This window comes from Capsicum annuum, chromosome 4 (genome assembly GCF_002878395.1).
Source record: "Capsicum annuum cultivar UCD-10X-F1 chromosome 4, UCD10Xv1.1, whole genome shotgun sequence".
Lineage (NCBI taxonomy): Eukaryota > Viridiplantae > Streptophyta > Magnoliopsida > Solanales > Solanaceae > Capsicum > Capsicum annuum.
The window spans coordinates 207,554,503-207,576,261 of record NC_061114.1 but is presented as its reverse complement, the minus strand read 5'-3'; the positions used below and the strand labels follow the sequence as shown (position 1 = coordinate 207,576,261).

At 32.1% G+C, this 21,759-nt stretch overlaps 1 protein-coding gene and 2 long non-coding RNA genes across 9 annotated transcripts; 2 read left to right on the top strand and 1 right to left on the bottom strand.

Annotated features, from left to right (window-relative positions):
- Positions 1 to 4,389: 4,389 nt before the first annotated feature.
- LOC107867492 lies at positions 4,390 to 8,596 on the top strand. 7 transcript variants are annotated; one of them, XR_007054584.1, is made up of 5 exons: positions 4,480 to 4,641; positions 4,721 to 4,786; positions 6,776 to 6,959; positions 7,767 to 8,126; positions 8,206 to 8,596. XR_007054584.1 is itself a non-coding variant. In XM_047410953.1 (2 exons), the coding sequence occupies exons 1-2, from the start codon at positions 5,648 to 5,650 to the stop codon at positions 6,842 to 6,844; spliced, it is 315 nt and encodes a 104-aa protein (XP_047266909.1). In that variant the 5' UTR covers positions 5,059 to 5,647; the 3' UTR covers positions 6,845 to 7,056. The 7 variants fall into 7 exon arrangements, 1 of the variants encoding a protein (XP_047266909.1); XR_007054581.1 differs by adding an exon at positions 6,564 to 6,673 and having other exon boundaries at positions 4,490 to 4,786; XR_007054579.1 differs by adding an exon at positions 6,564 to 6,673 and having other exon boundaries at positions 4,492 to 4,786; positions 8,201 to 8,596.
- An 8,419-nt stretch (positions 8,597 to 17,015) lies between these two features.
- On the bottom strand, positions 17,016 to 18,780 carry LOC124897707. Its single transcript, XR_007054578.1, has 2 exons — positions 18,643 to 18,780; positions 17,016 to 17,739 (listed from the first exon to the last, which is right to left on the bottom strand). It is a non-coding gene; the product is annotated as an uncharacterized LOC124897707 (long non-coding RNA).
- On the top strand, positions 17,336 to 21,423 carry LOC107867493. The gene is made up of 3 exons (XR_007054577.1): positions 17,336 to 17,476; positions 17,648 to 19,492; positions 21,145 to 21,423. It is a non-coding gene; the product is annotated as an uncharacterized LOC107867493 (long non-coding RNA).
- Positions 21,424 to 21,759: the final 336 nt, after the last annotated feature.

Sequence of the window (21,759 nt, the reverse complement as noted above, 5' to 3'; positions counted from 1 at the left end):
AAAATTGTGAATTCATATTTATTATTTATTGTAATTTTAATAGATTTTACGTATCAATTTATGCAACAAATTTAAAGTATTGAGTTTAAATATTTTTGATACAGTAATGATGTATCCATCCCTTAAAATGGAGGTAGTACTATATAATTATATTAACCTATTATTTGAAAGTTAATTTAGTATTGATAAAGTAATATGTTTACATTTTTATTTTTTGCTGAGCTTTCTTATAGAATAAATGACTGAAAGTTTACAAAAGTGAATTAATCGTGAACATATAAATTCTTTTTGTCTTTAGCTAATATCAAAGTCGAACTTATCAAATCCATATTCTTTTTGATATATATACCATCATTATTTCATCTGGTTATATTGAGTTATTGTTTTTATTTAAAAGCTTGCAATATAAAATTTATAGTAAGTATTTTGAAAGTACACTTATTTTGAAATATTTTATGTCATCTTTTTAAAAGTTTGATACTTAATAAAATAATGTACACACAATAATTTATTTTTCGTATATATTCTTAATTATTGTTTGATACACGTGCAACGCACGTATCCTAGGTTGGTATGTATTAAACATGTGTATGTAATGTAAACTGCATATGTATTTTGAAGATAAATCTGAAAACTGCATATGTATATATTGAAATGTAAATTGTATCCATATATATATATATATGTAAACTTGAATAAAACACATACTATATAATTATCGAAAACATATTCAACATAAAAGACTAAAATGAATAACTTTCATTAACTTCAAAATGAATAACTTTCATTAACATTAAAACAGAAAATAAGTTTCAAAAATTATTGTACTAAATTACTATCAACATTCAGTTAAATCTTGTCAAATATAAAATGAAATAAAATCATAAACAATCAGACTTCAAATACTTCTGTGACACTTGTTATCTTGCTTTCCCTAACAGGCCTCAATGGTACTTCATCGTCACTTTGAGCTTTTGCTTCTTGTTTTCTCATACCGTAGTCCCACAATGGTGAAGCATATCTTGTACGAAGTACGTTGGGATTGAACTCAATCGAAGGAACGTCTTGACCATAAGAAAGACATTCTGCATATGTAACTATATATAGTCCATAACCCCAACTGCATATTTAAACAAACAGAATACCCAAATGTATATTTCAACATTGCAATATACTGAAAATACATAAAAATTATTAAAAAATATATATATAGGCAAATACCTCTTCATAAATAGTCTATATATAAATGTATTTTTCATACATGTAAATTAGCATATGTATTTAACATATAAATACAAATAAATATATATTACCCCAAAATGTATATTTAAGCTATCAGCCTCACCAAAATACATATCAGTAAATATGTATCAGCTTCACCAAAATACATATTACCCCAAAATGATATCAGCTTTACTGAAATTGCTAAATAAATATTAGTACATAAAAATACATATACACAGAAAAATACATCTTCCTCCTTATCTTCTTCCGATTCATTACCAGAAGAGTTTTCAACATCATCATTTACAACATTGCTTGAATATGCAATTTCTTTTACTTTCATTTTCTTCTCATATTTTTGTAATTTTGTAGCTTTTGGAGAAGGAATTTTTTTCAACCATTTTTTTTAAAATATCAATCATCTTCACTGGATCGTTACGAAACTTCGACCTAAGCTCCTTCATACTCACTGATTTCTTCAACTGTATAGGTGTAGAAACAACTTTAAATACTTTGTCTTGAGTTAATCCATGACTAAATGATGGTGTATTATCAGATAATAAATTAATAGGGGGTATACCCCTATTTGTTCATGTTTTTGGTGTGTGTTCTGCTATTAGAGCATAAAAAACTCAAACTCGAAGTTGCTAATGGTTTACAGTACAAAATACAAAAAAAAATTATGAACTTGATAACATGCAATAACTGAAATAAATTAGTTACCTGAAATTGTGGAACACTATCCTTATCAAATCATGAAAAAGACGTGAGAAAGGGAACAAATTGAAAGAGAAATCTGAGAAAAAAGGTAAAGTAAAATTAATTAAATGAAAGAAAAAGAGAAGTGGGGTAAAAAGTGCAACATTATAGATGGTAACTTCTCAAAGGTTGTAAGTGGGGACCACAATTAAAAAAAATTACTTTTGCTATACAATGTAATTTCATTAAAGTATTGCTATTTTTCATAATTTAAATCTTAAGTATGTTACTTCTTTTATTTTTTTCTTAATTTAATTAATTCGTTTAGCTTGATTATGGAAGAGAGAGATTCAACTAATTTATGTTCAAAACAAAGAAAGAGAAATACCGACAACGTTTTGTATTTAAAATTAAAATAGTACAAAATGAAATTTTACTTTTGGAAAAGGTTTAAAAATATCCTTGAACTATTAAAAATGGAGCAAACATATCCCTAATTAGATTTTGGTATTAAAAATACCTTCATCGTTAGTTAAAGGGACCAAAAATACCCTTATCCTTTAACGAACTTTCACGTTACATAAAAAATCTTTAAAAAAATTATTTCTGGCTGATATGAAATTTTTAACTTAGACAACTTATTTTTTATGTGTATTATCTTCTTTGTGACACCCTTTTTTCTTTTTTTTTACCTGTTTTGAGATTGTTATACTTTTACAGAATTCATCAACAAATCAAATTCAATTCAACATATTGTTCACTTAATAACTAAAAACAACTCCGAATTTCAAAATCTAGAGATATTAACACATATAATGCTTACAATTTCGTCGGATTTCTTCTCTATTACAGGCGCTTCACTATATTCTCGATTTCTTCTTTCTTTTGTTCTCCTATACCTTTACTTACCAGTATACAACCCGAATATTGCTTTGCTTTTCTCATAGACAAAAAGACTTTCATTTTTTTTGTTGCATAATCTAATTTTGAATTTGGGAATTTTTGAAATTTTTGATGAGTTTTGCTTTGACCTTTTTGGGAACACGAGACATCGAAAAGTCTTTGATTATTTTTGTGGGTGATGGAGGAAATAGATTTGAAATTGGTGTCAGACATAGATACCTGAGGAGATGAACATGATATAGTGTTGTATAGTTTATTTATGGTGAATGAGCAATAATAATGTGAAAATATTAAGTTGAAAATTTCATGACAGTCAGAAATAACTTTTTAAGGCATTTTTATGTGAGGTGGAAGTCTGTTAAAGGAGAAGGGTATTTTTGGTCCGTTTAACTAACAGTGAGGGCAATTTTAATACCAAAATCTAATGAGGGGTATATTTGCTTTATTTTCAATAGTTCGAGGATATTTTTGAACCTTTTTCCATTTTACTTTTGTCGATCTTACAATTTTCGAGAGATTACAAAAAGAATAAAAGAACAGACGATACATTGAGGGTCGTTTAGTAGAGCATATCACGAAAAATAATGTATGTATTAATTTTGTGTATTATTAATAATTAACTAGATATTTTTTTATTTTATGTATTATCAATGTTTGCATTAGTTATACGCTATATTTCGTGTTAAGAAATGTATTATTGATACATGATTCATGAATCCGTTGTATCAATAATAATAGTATGGTTAAAATCATAATTGCTCCTTAAAATTATTTTTACATTCTTTCCATCATATTTATGGACAATATTTTTATAAAAAAATATTTTTTTCTAAAACTTATGCAATTTATGTTATTTTATAATACATCAAATCAAATATTACATTAAAAAAATCAAACATAACTAATATAAATATTACTAAAATATCATATTTTATATTGTTTTTATATACCCTATTAAATAATTATTAAAATTTCTGTTATATGGTAGATTTAAGAAAGAATCAAATCATAAAAATTTATTATATATAATTTAACCTCATCTTTTTTAATCAAATATTATTTTTATAACTTGAACTCATTACCTTTTATCATGTAAGAACAATTTTACCAAACCCTCAAAGCTCTGTTTGAAGTAACAACAAAATGAAATAAATTAACTGACATAAGCTCGATTATCCATAAAATCCAGGTCAAATTCCAATAGGAACCTTAATGGGCGGGGGATACCCTACGGCGCCCCCCACAGTTACGCAACTCAACAACCAGCCGACAGCCAAAACGCGTATGGACCCCACAAAAGAAATTAATGAATGAAAATGAATATTCCATGTCTCTGACTGCATGTGAATTTTCTGAAAATAATTAATAATTTCATCAACAGTGAGTATGAATTCTTTTTGTTTATTCATCTATGATGTCATCTAACATTTTCCCCGTAAAAAGAGGTGAAATTGTAAAAAAGGTTAAATACATATATTTTTTTTTTATATAGACACCTCAATTAAACTATTTATCTATTGAACCCTTTGGTCCTTCATAAATAATTTCAATTAAGCATAATTATCGTGACACCTTTTTAAAGCCTTCATTTTTAACGTGTTGAGCATGTGTATGTAGTCGCCTCCTACGTATAAAGTGCAACCAATTAGAACCATTCATATTTTACACCTCACCTTCTCTTATAATTAATACACAAAAAAAAATTCCACTCCATTTTCCCCATAAAACGTCACACCCTTCATACCCACCCCCAAATCTCTCTATCAAAAATCCTAAAATCGCGATTCACTTCCTAGTACTACTAATTTATGCTTCGTAAGTTGTAAAATGAAAAGTTACATAGTGTTTTTGAGTGATTAGTTTAAGTTTGACATTGATTTTAACATTTCTTTAGTGGTTGCGACGAATTTGGAGTTGGATCTCAAGAATTATTGTTGATTTGGGGTTCAATCACACTCAGGTATGTTTTAAATGTCAATATTGTCACATTTTTATCACGTATTATAGTTGTAAATTATTTTTTAGTGCTTTGTTAGTATATTACGTTAGTAATGGTAGTTTAAAAATATCTGGAAAAAGCTAGGATTTTTTTAGGATTTTACTATTTATAACTTGTTAGAAATTTTTGGGGCTTTGTTTCAGAAATCTGATGGATATTATTATTATTATTATTATTATTATTATTATTATTATTATTATTATTATTATTATTATTATTATTATAACTCGTTTTCACCACGATGGCAAGTTTGTTTCTGATAAAAAATCTGGTCCACGCTACATAGAAGAAAGTGAGATGGAATATGTAAGTATCGACTAGGACCACTTTTCTTTAATTGAGTTGCTTTATTATACTAAAGAATTTGGATATTTGATTGTTGTGGGTTCTACTTTAAAGACCCTAAAAAGAAAGTTTTTATTGAAGTAGAAAACAACTTGAGTTTAGTAAGTCTTGTTGAAGACCTAAAATATGGGGACTTTTTAGACTTGCATGTGAATCATGTTGTGGATGAGTGGGAAGTGGTAGAAGATGGGGTCCCATCTATTTTTCTTTGTGGTCCAGTAGGTGATCAAAGCAGTAATGTGGTTGGTGAAAATAATAATGTGGGTAAGAATATATCAACAGTTCAAGATATTAATGTTGAAGGGCTAGATAAGGAACCTACCCAAACTGACAACATAGATGTAGAATTTGGTGTAGATGAACTCTCAGATCTAGAAAGAGATGAAACAGATCTTGATGGTAATGTTGATTCTCAAGAGTTTAATATACCAGAAGATGATGATTTTGAGGTTGATGAAGAGTTAAGAACTCTTAGAAATGAAAGGAGAAACTGTGTGGAAAAAAAAACCTGTCCAAAATAAGGAAATAAAACTTGGATCAGCAGGCGTTGATCGGGGATTTGAAGATATTGGAAGGAATATGGCTGCTAGATACAGTGAAAGATTAGGGGAAGATGAGGAGTATATATATTGTTCAGATCTTGATAGTGATGACAGTAGGGATGAATTAGAACCTGAAGCTGTCAGGGGAGTTGATTTACCAGAAAGAAGGAAAAGTAAAAAGGTAAGATTTGATCCTGATTGTGGTGTGGCTATACTTGAGCTTCGTATGATATTTGAAAATGCTAAGCAATTGAGAAAGATTGTGGCAAAGTATGTTGTTGAATACAAAGTTAGATTGAAGCTTAAGCCTAATGAGAAGCATAGAGTTAAAGTTAGGTGTGAGGACAAGAAATGTAAATGGTTGTTGTCTGCTAGTATTGATAAGCATTCTGGTGACTTTGTTGTCATCCACTACTGTCCTGAACATGTATGCACTACTACAACCAAAAATAAGTTGTGCACATTTAAGTTTATTGCAAGTAAGTTCAAGGATGAAATAACTTGTATGTGAAAAAAACTATCTATTGCAAGGCAAAGAATAAAGTCATTAAAGAATTCTTGGGTGATTGAAATATGAAATTTTCAAGGTTGTGTGATTATGCAGACATGATAAAACATACTAATCCTGGCAGTTCTTATTGGGTGAGGATAGATAGAGAGTCTCAACTTGAAAAAAAATATATTTGTTTATTTTTATTTGTACTTTGATGCATTAAAGAGAGGTTGGCTAACAGGATGCAGAAAAATTATTGGTTTAGATGATTGTTTTTTGAAAGATTCTTGCAAGGGTGAATTGTTAGTTGCAGTTGGTAGAAATGAAAATAATCAAATGTATCCAATATCCTGGACAGTGATTGATCAAGAGACAAAACATAGTTGGAGTTTCTTCATTAACTACTTGATTCAAGATTTGAACTTAGGCACTGGACATGGACTGACTATCATGTCAGATATGCAAAAGGTTAGTCTAATTTTTATACTTTAATTTTGATCTCTTATTTATTTACTATACAGTCCATGTTCATATATTTTGTGTTTTAATTTTGTATTAATGTTGATGTAGGGTCTTGTGCCTATTATACTTGAGTTGCTACCAGATTATGAAATAAGGTGGTGTGCAAGACACATCTAGTCCGATTGGCATCAGACCTGGAGAGGAGAAGAAAGAAGAAAACCATTTTGGAGGCGTACTAAATCCAATTTTGAAGTGAAGTTTACGGATGATATGGGCAAACTCAGTCAACTTGGTAAGGATATTTGTGAGGACTTATTACATTATGAAAAAAAATCATGGTACAAGACATATTTTAGGGAACATTCTAAATGTGACATTGTTGAAAATAATATGTGTGAGACATTTAATTCATGAATTTTAGCTGCTAGACATAAATCTGTAATCAGTATGTTAGAGGAGATTAGACACAAGATAATGAATAGAAATGTTGAAATGAGGAAGTTTGATTATACCTAGATTTCAGACATCTCTTCTATGGCTTTGCTAGTACTTCAAGCAAACAAAGATATGGCTAAAAATTGCACAGTTAGGTTCAATGGACAGATTAGGTATGAAATTTTAGATAGTCCTTATAAATATATAATTGATATTAGGGTAAGGACTTGCACTTGTAGAAGCTGGAAATTGAGAGTCATACCACGTAAACATATTGTATTAGCTTATCAACATAAAGGTATAGAGCCTGAATTTTATGTGGAAGAGTGGTATAAGAAAGATACATTCTTGAAGGCATATGACTACTTTCTTCAGCCAATACCTAATATGAAAATGTGGCCTAACACAAGTGGTGTAGTGATTGATCCGCCTGAGCCTAGAATAATGTCTGGAAGACTAAGAAAGAACAGAAAGAAAGGGAAGAATGAGCCTAAGAAAAAGTATAGGAAGCTATCCAGGAAAGGACTGAAAATTTCTTGCTCTAAATGTTATCAAATTGGTCATGAAAGAACTGTCTGTAAAGCTCAGGTAATGCACTCATATATTTTAATTTAATAATTAAATTTTGATATTATACTATATATTTAATATCCTTTATTGTTAGGATGGAATGAGATAACTTGAAAGCTCTAGCCAGGTAGCAAGTTCTAGCATGCCACCAACCTTCGGCCAGCCATCAAATTTCAACAGTTCTATGTATGTTGATACCTTGGCAGTTATAAGAGTTTAGCCAACTGGAAGAGGTAGAGGTAGAGGTCAAGGTACTGACAAAGGTAAGGGAGCTGACAAAGACAAAAGAACTGGAAGAGGCACTGGTAGAGGTAGAGGAAAAAAAGTATATCTGATCAACAACTTGGAAAAAAAGGACCACTGGAGCATCAAATCATCAGTAGGACAAAAGAGGTCTAAGACTGTAGGATTTGGTATCTACACTGATCAAATGAGTGGCAGTCAAACATTAAATGTAAGTATGAATTACAACTTCATAAAATTCTTAATTATCTTTTGACAAAGATAATTCTACTTCATTTTATGTAGCCTAGAACTAGAGGTAAAAGAGTTGTCCTTCCGAGAGTTTACAAAGATGCAACTCAAACAAATATTGATATTGGTTACAAGTCTTGAGGAATGAAGTGAAAGGGAAAGAAAGTTGTCACAACTTCTCAATTGCAACGTATGAGTCAGTCAAAAACAAGCCAACTTGAAAGGTCTAGTGCATCAGGAGGAATATGAAGTTGTTGAATTAATTGTGTTTTTAGTACAATGTATGTTTTGGTGATTAGTTGTATGGCTACTTTGGTACTTTGTTGGATTTTTTTGAAGATTCTGAACTATATTTTGTGGTATGTTTTAGATTTATTTTTTAAGAACACTTCATGTATGGTTGGAGCTCATTTTGAGCAGTTAAATGATAGATTATTGTGTTTAAAATGTCGACCAATTGCATTTGTGTTCTTGCGCTTTATATAATAATTGAATGGTGATTCATTTTGTGTGAAACATTTGACATCTCTGAATCATTTAAATGAATCATTTGAACTCTAAAAGATAGAGTACACTAACCTAACTAAACCAATTACAACAGGAAAGCAAACTCAAAATATAGTAGAATAATACTTCACAACTTATCTTCATTCCTTCTTAATTATTTCATACACAATTTAAATATCAACAAACCTACTACAACAGGAAAGCCAAAGTATAACAGTACCATAAAAGTAATTTGTTGACGAATTAGCCAAATAAAAATAGTCTCATATATAAGAAAATTAAACGCCAATATTTGTCAAAATCTAAGAACATTTCTTGAAGAAATTCCATGTAGCCAAAATCACTATTGAACCAACGCATATCACTATTAATTTTCTTGATCGATTCCTCTCTTCTTCAAATGATTTGACTTTTTTCAATAAACCCCACATCACCCACTTTGCTTGAGGAGGCATTTCGTCATCATACCAATTGAAGTAATTGCATCCAACTCTCGCCTACAAGTTTAAAGAAAAATTAAGACGCCAAAAATTAAACTAAAAAATGGTTTTCACCAATCTAAGTAATTTATTTCGCCCAATGAAACAGCAAAAGATGAATACGTTTGAAGTTTTGCATCAAAAGAATCTCCGATCAGTGTTGAGTTGTGTCTATGAGATCTTAATTTCAGCTTTGACCCCACATAAACATACTCCTTTTGCAGTTGAGGAAGATGAACACAATGAAAAAACATGAATTAGACATTACTACTAAAAACGAGTAAGAAGAAGAAATTAATAAGAGAATGAGAATTTAAGTGGAGCAAGAGAAAAAATTGAAGAAAAAGAAAAAAGAGGGAAAAGAAATTTAAGAGGAGAAGGAGAATTTAAGACAAAAATGGTGGATATTAAGAATAGAGGAAGAAAGAGGGAAAAGGAATTAGGGTTTTTTGAAATAAATTGGGTATAAAAGAGGATAAAAGATCTGTTGGGCGTGCCACATAAGCTGGTCCATTTACATTTCACGCGTTTCACAGACGTGAGAACACACAAATTGCCACATCGGATAATTGTGCTTAATTGAAACCATTTATGAAGGAGCAAAGGGTTCAATAGGTAACTGGTTTAATTGAGGTGCCTATACGAAAAAAATGAAATAGTTCAGGGGCCTATATATGTATTCCGTCTTATAAAAAATATATCGTCCAGGAGTCAAGATTTTTATTAAGAGAATATAAATATTATAAAAAAAATAAATATATAAATTAATCAAAAATATTAGACGTATATTTCATATATACATTAAAAATAATTTCAATTATGTATAAATAGTATATTTTACATCAAAAAAGTTTGAATTAAAACCCAGACTCCTAGTTTGCCGCCTAGCTCTATCCTGTCCGGACAAAAATATTATATCGCATAATTCAATATATAATATTATACATATTATTACACAATATTATCTATATCAGTTGAAAATTATTATATATAATATCTATACACAAATAATGGCTAAATAGGGTATGCAGACACGTAAAATTTATTGGGTCAAATTCATATAAAATTTGAATTTGACCCATATTTTATTGCATCTAAAATTATTTTGGGATATAAAAATAATAAGTCCATTTTATTTCTCATCAAGGACTTCAAGGTCCATCTTACCTTGAGGCCCAAACTTATGCCACGTGTCAAGGGACATGGCATCCCAGTCAAATCAAATTCCAATGAGGCAAGGCCATACACTCAAATGATGTGGCAATCCAAGTCAAGTTCAAGAGCCAATAAAACATCGTCAAGTGTCCCAAATGACATATTTTTGACCAATCAAAAACAACCTTGTCACATAACATTTGTGATAAGCTTGAAAATTGAATGGACCAATCATAATGAGGCAAAAAATGTTATTTACACTTGGACTGCCTACCCCCTACAACTATAAATAGGAGGTTTACACAATTTCATGAGGTCATTCTGCAAGAATTAGAGGAAACTTCTGCATTGACTACACGATTTTTCAACGAATTGACTATCGGAGTTCTACCTGAATATCAACTCGACAAGACGAAGTGCTGTCAAACAATTTCTAGAGATCCAAATGCATTTCTAGGAGGTTTAAATCATCCTACGTTCAAGAAACATGCTACAAAAAGTCTTCAAATGACATAAAAGCTTAAGAGAGAAGAATCAAGAGAATAACAAAATTGTACCCGCAAAATTCATTTAAATAAAATCATACCTTTTGTTTATTACATTTTTGCTTGCAGTTAATTTTCAGCACTAACGAAAATATGTTGGGAACAAATTTTGGCACGCCCAGTGAGACAAGTTCTGCTCTCCATCTCTTCTTCCTGCAAATCAAATTCAACTACTTCTATGGACTTTAAAAATACAAAATATGTCTCATGCAAGAACTCTGCTACTGCCACATCTGATGAGCTCAGCCTTACTGGTCCCCTCACTCAGCGTAAATTTAAGACCAGTGGTTGGGACGTATCTGAATACTTCTCTTCTTTGGATAAGGCAAAAAAGATCAAATTTGATATGACGGCTGAAGCTGCAGCTTTTGGGGGCAATTTGACGTCCTTACTATATGATAAATTCTCTCAAACTGGCATCAATTTTAGTGAATCTGAAGATTTGACTGATTCACCAACTTCAACAAAGGTCAACGCCTTGATGGCCGACGCAACTGATATGGATGAGAAGTTCGCAATAATGGAAAAAACCATTGACGTTTTGAAGAAATCTGTCAAGGATAAAGATCTTCAAATTGCTCAACTGATGGACAAGTTAGAGTTCTTCTCCCCTGGAGAATCGAGCCATGACCCTACTTATCCACCCTGCTTTACTTTGCAAAATAAGGATGTCGATAAGTCATCTAGCAAAACTAAATCTCAAAAAGAGAAGCAATCTACTTCGGTTGCTACTCTAATAGTTCAAAAACTGCAAGATATGATTGCAAATACCATCAATGAATAATATGGTGGTCCATCACAAAGTTTCATAGGATACTCAAAGTCGTATTCTAAGTGAATCGAGGGCTTACCGATCCCAATTGGATATCAATCGCCAAAGTTTTAATAATTTGATGGAAAGGGAAATCCAAGGCAACACATCGCTCATTTTGTTGAAACTTGTGGCAATGCTGGCACACATGGTGATCTTCTTGTGAAGCAGTTTGTTCGCTCTTTGAAAGGCAACGCCTTTGATTGGTACACGAACTTGGAGTCTAAATCAATTGATTGTTGGGAGCAACTAGAAAGTCAGTTCCTAAATCGTTTCTACAGCACCCGATGTACGTTCAGCATGATGGAATTGACAAACACAAGACAAAGTAAAGATGATCCTATAGTGGACAACATAAATCGTTGGCGAACATTGAGCTTCAATTGCAAGGATCAATTTTCTGAAACATCCGCGATTGAAATTTGCATTCAAGGGATGCGTTGGGGCCTTATGTATATCCTCCAAGGAATTAAGCCTCAAACTTTTGAAGAATTAGCTACTCGCACTCATGACATGTAGCTAAGTATTGCAAGTCAAAGAATGGCGTCACCTATTTTTTATCCTTCGAAAAAAGTCACAAAATTCAAAGATTTGTCCAAAGATCAAATTGGGGAATCTATGACGACAACTGTGAGTTTTACGAAGGCCTCCACAAGACAAAATTTAAAAGAGAAAGCTCCAAAACAACAAATGTGAGAGGTAAAAAATCAACCAACCTTGAAGGAGTTACAAGCAAGGGTATATCTTTTTTTCGAATCTGATGTTTCTGGGACTCTTGATGAGTTACAAGCCAAAGAAGTCATTGAACTCCCTAACTCAAAGCGACCTGAAGAATCAAACAAAGTTGACGATCCTAAAACTACAAATTTCACCGCATTATTGGTCATCACACTACAAAATGCTTCATCTTGAAGGAAAAGATCATGACATTAATGTAAGAGGAAAAGATCATCATTGACGATGGTGATACAGTTGATGCAAATCATGCTAGCGCCAAACTGCACCATATGAAAGGTTCAAATGCAAAAGCTCTACAAGCCATGCACTCTGTGGAATCACCAAATGTTAAAGAAATCAGCATGCTACAATTTAGGAGCTTTAACCCAATTGGGGTTCCAACCTTGAAGAAAAAAACGAGCAAATCCATACAAAATAACTTCTCCAATAGCAAGAACGGTGATACTTGGACATTGATCGCTCGCAAAATAAAAAAATATCAAAATGGTTCTAAACTCTAACTTCCAAAAGTCGGCACAAGATCAAGTGCAAATCTGCTTCAACCAATGGGGGCAATAAATACCAAACTGAAGTGCAACAATACTCCATTACAAAGGGTTGGAAGGAAAGTTACATTACAATAATTCTTCCCCAAAATGTTCCTTGATGCACGAGCCTAAACTGCAAGTCAAGCTGCTCTTTGATGCACGATCCTAAACCACAAGTCAAAAATGCTCCTCTATACACTAGCCTAAACTGTAAGTCAAAAATGCTCCTTGACGATGAGCCTAAACAGCAAGTAAAAAATGCTCCTCGACTCACGAGCCTAAACTGCAAGTCAAACACTCCTGGCCCGCATGAGTCTAAACTGTGAACGGTTCTCCAAAAAAAAAGTATAAAGCTTGAATGCATACTTGGAGTCCTTTGAAGATGTCGTCCTTAAAGCAAAAAGATTCTTCATTATCTCTCAAGCAATAAAGTCTTCTCGATAAGGAAAAGACTTGTGGTACTTTGAATATTTCTCTATTCTGGCCTTCAACATATTGCGGAAGTGATGCAGCCTAAAACTTGAAGTAGATGATGAAATTCATAAAGTACCCAAAATCTGATGAGAAATAGAGTATCGCAAGATTTAGGCTGTAAATTCAAAAATTTACCTGAGTAAATATAGAAGTTTTCTATTAATGAATTTCACGTGAGATGTAGCTCTGTGAATCTCTTTCCAATGCAAAAAATGAAACCTGATTTCGATACTCTTACGATGAGATATGGAATTTATCGTGACGCTGCGGAAAGCTGAAATAACTAGCGAATCAAGATTAGAAGGCTATTTTTGGAACAATATCTGGGACGATTTAGATGCAATCTGATTGTGTTTTTCACATGAGTCGTAGTTCTGTGAATCTACTTTTCAATGCAAAAAACAACACTTAATTTTGATACTTCCACATCGAGATATAAAATTTTGGAGTGATATCTGGGATAATTCAGATGTAATGTGATGGTGGTTTCTACGTGAGATGTAGCTCTGTGAATCTACTTTCTAATCTAAAAAGTGGTACCTAATTCTGATACTCCCACTTCGAGATATGGAATTTATCGTGACGCTGCGCAAAGCTGAAAAAAACTAGCAAACCAAGATTAGAAGGCCATTTTGAAGCAATATTTGGGACGATTCAGATGCAATCTGAGTGTGGTTTCCGCTTAAGACGTAGATCTACGAGTCTAGTTTCTAATGCATAAAATGGATCCTGATTTTGATGCTCCTAACTCAAGATATGAGAGTTTTCGTGAGACTACACAAAACAAGTAAAAAGTAACAAAACAGAATTGAAGGCTTGATTTTGAAACGATACCTGGGCAAATCTGGAGATAGATTGAGCATGGTTTTCGCATAAAACGTAGCCTCATGAGCCTACTTTGCAACATGAAAAGATGTTCATGATTCAAACACCTCCACGATGCGTTATGAAGCTTCTTTCACAAACACCCCAAAGTGCTCGAAAGCTCAATTGTGAAAAAGAGCAAAAAGAGGAGAAGAATGGGAGTTGAATTTCTGCTCAGGCTGAATTACAATGACTTAATGGGGTGGTGATGTCCTTTTATAGACTCTGAAAGGCCTCCAGTTTGATTTCGAAAAGGAATTTATTGAACAAATTGTCTTCAAGAAAAACTGGTACATCCAATGTTTGAAACAAGTCAAATTCCTAATCCTCTTTGAAGTGGGATAACATCATTAAAATTTGATATAAGACTAATATCTGAATCCTACAAGGTTTGAATATATTTAGTTTTAAATAGAATTTTACACTCCTAAGAAAGGGATTCACGTTATTCTACTCGGATTATGATGACTTCGAGGTCGAATATCGACAAAGTGCTCAAGTCTTGCAAAAAGAAAGGGGCTCCACAAATACTTCAAATTTCGTCTCTAACAGGTCTGACAAATCAAACACCTTGACGAGCTTTGAAGTAGGGGCATCAAAGCTCATTTCTCTCCAATTACTGGGTGTGCTTATTTGTTTGCAACATAATTTAATTCATGGAAAATAAACTTCAACCACAAATAAAAATATGAAGAAACAATAATTTTATTGATTAATAAGGTGGTTACAAATCTGTTCCTCCTTTGATTCTTCTCTCGATTTTGTTATAATTTGAGGACCGTTAGTGGCGTATTTCTCGTATTTCTCGAATATAGGATGATCTCTTTATGAATATCCCATGATTTTGGGGGATATTGGAGATCTCGATTTTTTTACGAATACCCATCAGTTTATAGGATATTCAAGATGCCTGTTTCAGAGAATATGGTATCATTTATATAGGCGGGATTTAGGGTAAAGTAACCTCTTAAAACTCTAATAGAATTTGAATTCTTCTTAAAGAGTCCCACAAATTTTAGGTGTCTACAGGGTATAATGTGATATAATATTAATATTAGACTGCATTCTTAACTTTTCTTGAAGTAGATATAGAAAGTAATTTTCCAAAAAAAAATACTGTGAAAAATACTTATTTTTCATAATTATAATCACTTCACAATACTAATCTTGTCCCAATGTATAATAACATCTTAATGGAAATTTACCACTCAATTTATATTGGTTCAACTCTTGTGGCCTCCTTATTAAGTTCCAATAATTGTCCTTTAAATCTAGGAGTGAAACAGGTTTGCTTTTTTTTTAAGTTAATGAAAACTTATGAATAAAATTAAACAATACACGATTTTCTCAGTAAATAAAATGTTAGAATTTAGCCCTCATATAGTATTGAAACGGTTAAAACTTACACGCACCAGGTGTATACATCAAGCCAATACATGCATGTCATGTGTTTGAATTTAGAGTTCATGTTACTTAACCATGATTAATTAAGATGTATTTTACTTGATTTAATTGCTTAACTATGATAAAGAACATTAATTTGATGTATACACCGGGTGCGTGTAAGTTTTTACCGAATTGAAACCTTGATTTTTATTATTGTTACCTTGTTAGCCAGGAAGACTGAAAATCACAACCACTTTCTTTCAATGGGAAGAAATACATATACAAAATAATCAAATTTGTAAACAATTAACAAAGGAAGAAGAAAATAGGGTTTAAGAGGACGATGTCGGAAGTTGCGGGAGGGTCCTGTCCTCGAATATATATGATGGATCTCTCCCGCAACTCTCGAGGTAATTGGGTTGGGAGATGTTTGGAGTTTAGAGGTCTACCTGTGACATAAGCAGACTATAACAATTAAGGGCAGACATGATAGTTCCAAGATCCGAGATAGGATAGTACTGGATGATTCAGTTCCTCGTAATGAAGTTTAACTAGGAATTGACTTAGCCTGTTTCTATATGCCTTGATGTTAAATGAATCATAAGTCATATTTAAGATAAGGTGCCGGTGTATGTCTACTTGTAGATGATACATTACTTGATTGACGAGTCTTGCGATAGAGTTAACACCAAACTGGAGGTCTGAAGACATATATCTATATCTATAATCTATAATATATTAAAAGTGTGAAGAGCTTTAGAAGTGATTTGAAATTTTGAATGATATAAATTATATAGGTATTCATTCTTATTTTTTTCATGTGAAATACATTGACATCTCCTTATAACAATGCGACAAAGAGACACATCAAGAGACAAAGAAGAGAGCAAGGCAACGTTTCTTCAAAAGTATTCACAGTACGAGTTGATAAGCGTTCCTTCAAAACTATTCATGAACGAAGTAAAAATTCAACGTACAATACAATTCTTGGATCTATTTGGATAGTGAAATATCATTATAATGACGGGGTATTATAGAGAGGTCTAACCGTATATATATATATATATATATATTAAAGTTGGATATTCATTAATTCGAATATAATGAATTTGTTCTTTGCATACATGCAACTTTCTTCTTTGACATTAAATACACGTGCAATGCACGTATTATAGACTAGTAAATCTAAAAAATTCGTTGAGTGAGATCAAAATTAAATATTTGGAGCGCACGTTCAATGATGTTTACATGAAAGTGAGGTTTGTATGATCAACGATAATGTCCAGAAAATAATTGTCGAAATTTCATCCATGATGTATGGGTATACTAGAAAAGATAAAATTAAAAATGAAGATATAAGGGAGAAGGTGTGAATTGCATCCATGATCGTTAAGATGAGGAAAGTGAAATTGAAATAATTCAAATATGTGATGAGAAGAAATACATATGTTAAAAGAAACTTATGGATCGAAAAGGAGATATATCGAATAAGTATTTAAAGAGATGGTTACACATATAGAATTTAGCCTCGTTTTTATATGGAATATGGGTGCTGGCTCACTACCGATTTCTCGTTATCTAAAAAAGATGATGGTTCCACCAACGACTAACCATTTTACCAAACGATTACTTTGGACAAGTCGTCCCGAAAACGTCGTCCATCCATTTTGACTGGCAGGAAGGAGCGCTCTCATTCCTTGAAATGACGCCTTACTCAATCCCTCAAACACAGGCGGACTTGTACTTGCTTTAAGCCCAAAGCACCGTTGACGATCGAGGCTGCGTCTATGAAAGTCCCATCAACTCTTAGTCCCATACAACTTACGACACGTCGAGATTATATAGTAAGTATTGTCCAATATTTCTGCCGGTGTGGAATATATAAGCAAATCCGGTACTCTTTTTAGTCTTTTTCCTATCGGCTATCTTTATTTGTTTGTGGGTTTTTTTTTATTTCCCATTCGGTGTTTGGTGCTCGCATTGGAACCCCGATTAATTCGGATTGTGCGTTGCAGGGCCCATTAAGGTGACAGCGCTCCCAACAAAATTTCTTCATACCCAGGGTCAAACTCTCGACCTCTGATTAAGGGTGGAGCAGCCCCATCCACTGCACCACAATCCATGTTGGCGCATGGATTATTTTGGTTGAATTAACAACAAAGATTTTCACTTATTTTGATGTTTTCTTTTCTTTATTATTCCTTCAATTCAAGGAAATTTATGGACCAGTTCTAGTTAAGATTTGGAGAAGTATGTGGACCAATCAAATTCAAGTAATTCCATCACAAATAATAAAGCATAAATACCTCAACAAATCTTGTTAAACAAAGAAGCATTTGTTACTAATTATACTCTAATTATTCCTACTTTACTCATTTTATATAGACACTATAAATAAAGATCAAATATTTAAATGCCTTAATTGTCTATATGACTATACTTTTCCTATACAAATAAATGGTATATACGCTAATTTTGTTTTGGCCATTCTTAGGAGCTCCTATCCGTTTTACTTTCTTCATTATCCAAACTCACAATCTTTGAGTTGAAAGTAAAAAATATTTACCATCAGTGTAACTCTATTTTATTGGTATATCCACTACACTAATTTTCTTTTAGATTTTTTTTGGGGGTTGGGGGAGGCGAGGGGTTTGAAATGAAATAAAGTTATCATAAAAATTGTACAGTGAAACATATATCCAAATTAAAGTGAGACAAATATGACTAGGATTCACGGATATACATAGTTGTACAAGAATAACAGTAGTAGTAAATCCCTCCAAGCTATAGTTAAAGTGCAATTTAAAAAAAAAAAAAATTATAGTACAAGATTTTTTTATCTGCCTACCTATGAAAGGAAAAAAAGTCTCCCGTAATTCATCAGCTTCTCCATTTTCATATTAATTGTTGAGTTTAAGTGATGAAATGTGAATGAAAAATAAAGAAAAGGTGAATTGCGTTTTCAGTTTTAAGAAAAAAAATGTTTTTTCACATTAGTGTGGAAGCATACCTTCTTGTGGATAGTAAGGCAAGAAGAAGTCGTTCCCTTGACTTCGGCTTTGAGAAATGATCGAGAGATCATTTTTTGGACAAAGTCCATTTGAAACTTAAAAATTAGTGATGCTTTAATCCAAAAAACTTGAAAATTAGTCATTTAGACGCATGCAAGTGAGGTCCACAGATGAGACAAAAGATTTAGTTTCGCGCAACAATGCGATCTACGGACGCGGGTGCCCATCTGTGGTCGCAGCTGGGGTATCTCTTTCTTAATGATTTTATTATTTTTTTAAAAATAGTTTGAACTTCATTTTGATTGTTCATAAGTTGATTGAACTTGTATTTAAAGTTCTTTTTGTACGTACAAATTTTATACCCAAAACACAACATTAATAGTGAAGCCTACTGCCTCTCTCCATTTTTCATTCCTTGTCCATCTCCCTACCACCGTCCCCACTAACACAAACATCATCCTTATTCACAATCGTCATTGCTAATCACTACAATTAGTTATACCGTTTAAAAGCATCACCATCAATTATAATTATCATAACAACCATCAATCACCACCACTATATATGATTGTTGGCCAACTATCGCATTAGTTATCACTATCATCCACACAGCTATCACCTCCACCATCAACTACGTACCATCAACCATGATTTTTGTTACATCTTTTGCAGTACCCAAAAAAATTAAATCTCCGAACATTTTTTGCATGAACTACAAAATTTTGTCCAATCCCCATTGAAGTATGAATCCAACTAGACTTTTATTGTACAAGCAAATGTACGACGATCTTCAGGGTAAAAGGACTTCAGAGAAATCTTTCGCTTTTTCCCTTTCCTCGACTTCTTTAGGTAAAGTGTTTGATTCTTTCCCTGAGAAGTAAAGATCTAGGGTGAAAAAAATAGAGATGTTCGATAATTAGAGGCGAAATCAGAATTTAAAGTTTATGCGTTCTGAATCCTAATTCTTTTAACTTATTGCATTCAAAACTAATGTATATACATTTCAATAGGTTTCTTGGAATATATACAAAGTTTGAACTAAGTTATTAGGTTCGGCTGAACTGATACGTACAATATACACTCTTGCTCGGCCCGGTCTATGAAATTGCTGTATGAATAAAGAATTACACAACTTTTTTCCACCCATCCTAGAGCGTGCATGCATATGATGATCATGAACAAAGACTACAACTCACATATATTAATTATCCTTAGCCTTGACATCAGTTATTTTCCCAACAATATAGTACTATTACTTGTGTTTCTTTATGAGTCCCATTTGATCTATTGGTTGGTGTATATATTCTTAAATGCTTTGGCTGTTTATTTTTTTCAACTCCCATGATTATGAGTACTCACTTCCCATATCTTCGTAATCATCAACTTCGAGAGAAGAGAAGTTAAATGTTTAAGATCTCACAATAGATGCTTTAAAGTCAAAACCTAGGATTCCTTTGGTTTGATGTATTAGGTCAAATAATGTATTGATTAATCCTTACTCACTCCATTTCTTTAAGTGGTTTTTTGGGTTATAATTTTGTTCCGAAGTGTATGGTTAAGCTGATCATAATTTTCCTAATATACCCTTGAGTTTAGATATAGTACTCAATGTCAACTTGAAAAGAGAGAAAATTTAATTAAGATAAGTTAGTAAAGTTACTTTAAATTTTCTAGGAGTGAGTAGTTTATTAAACTCATTAAAGGGTGTGTTCAAGACTTCAAGTCAAAAAGAGTACTTATTTAGGAATGGCGGGAGTATATTATAAGTAGAGATGATTCCAGAAATAACAATACATTGAGGTCTAACTATCAAATATAGCAATGGTACGTTTGAATAATTGTTGAACATAGCGAGAGTTTCTGAAATCGCTCGGTATCGATGATCCACCAATTTCTTAAATTCACTCTAAATTAGTGATACAATAATTCACTTTGAGTCGTTGATTCAATAAAATATACAAAGTAAATGATTGTATCAGAGAGAATTGTTGTATCAATAATATTTAATATAGGTCAAGCTTCAGAAATTATTGTATCACTGATATAGAGGATATTTTGAGAAACTCTCCCTATGCTTGATAATTTTTTAAAAATTTCACTATGTTTGATAAATAAAATCTACAAGTTTTCCTGGTTAAATAATATCTCATATAAGTATATATCCAATATAGCATGGAATAGCAATATATGGATATTAAACAACAAAATCCCAATTTGACCTTTATATTCCTTAAATCTATCATCAATACCCCATCAATTTAATTAAATTTACAAAATAAATGAAAGATAAATATATATTCCATTGTTAATATAAAGAAACAAACGCTGGATAAAAAATAATATATGCACCATATAATTCTGGATTGCCAGTCGCACTTGTAGGCAAATCAACTAAAATTAAACACAATTATTGAACATTGGTAAAGAATAAAAAAACACATGGAAATTAAACAAGTAGGGCTCCAACCTTTACTAACAAAAATATTTCTTTCTTTTTTCAGGACCATGCTGCCTATTAGTGTGAATAAAATGAACATTATTTTCATTGTGTCCTCCATGCATGTTTGGCTAGTAAAGTGTAAAGTAGAAACACTATCAACGACTGGAATATTATCTTCGTACAACCTTTTTGGCTGGACTAGTTAAATTATCATATGGATGCAAAATTATGATTTTGATTCATCAATTCATGTTCTTGTTGTTTGAGAAGATCAAGTGCAAATGTTGTAACAATCACTTACCATGTTTCTTGAGGAAAGTGTCAAGATCTGCTTTTGGAATGCTTGGTTCAAATCAGAAATAAGTCATTTAATTATGCCTGTATGATTCAATTAATTTCAATTGTCTTATTCTACTACACTACTAGACGTAATTCATTTGATATATATGATGCAAAATAGCTAGAGAGACCACATGGGCTAGTATACCTGAATTATTGTTTTCTACTACTAAAAAAAGATAGAAAGAGAGACCCCTTAGGCACCATATATGTTAAGAGGTCCCCCATTTGCCTACAACACAACCTTCTTTATTTTTCACTAAGAAAACAGTTTTGCCTTTTTCCCACCCCCTACCTTAGTTAAACATTGCACATGCAACGTTGAGGCTTTGAGGTT

Coding starts and splice junctions, on each gene's coding strand:
- LOC107867492 (XM_047410953.1), top strand. CDS start 5,648: ATGAAAGGAGAAACTGTGTGGAAAAAAAAACCTGTCCAAAATAAGGAA. Junction 5,894..6,775: donor AAAGAAGGAAAAGTAAAAAG/GTAAGATTTGAT, acceptor ATGTTGATGTAG/GGTCTTGTGCCTATTATACT.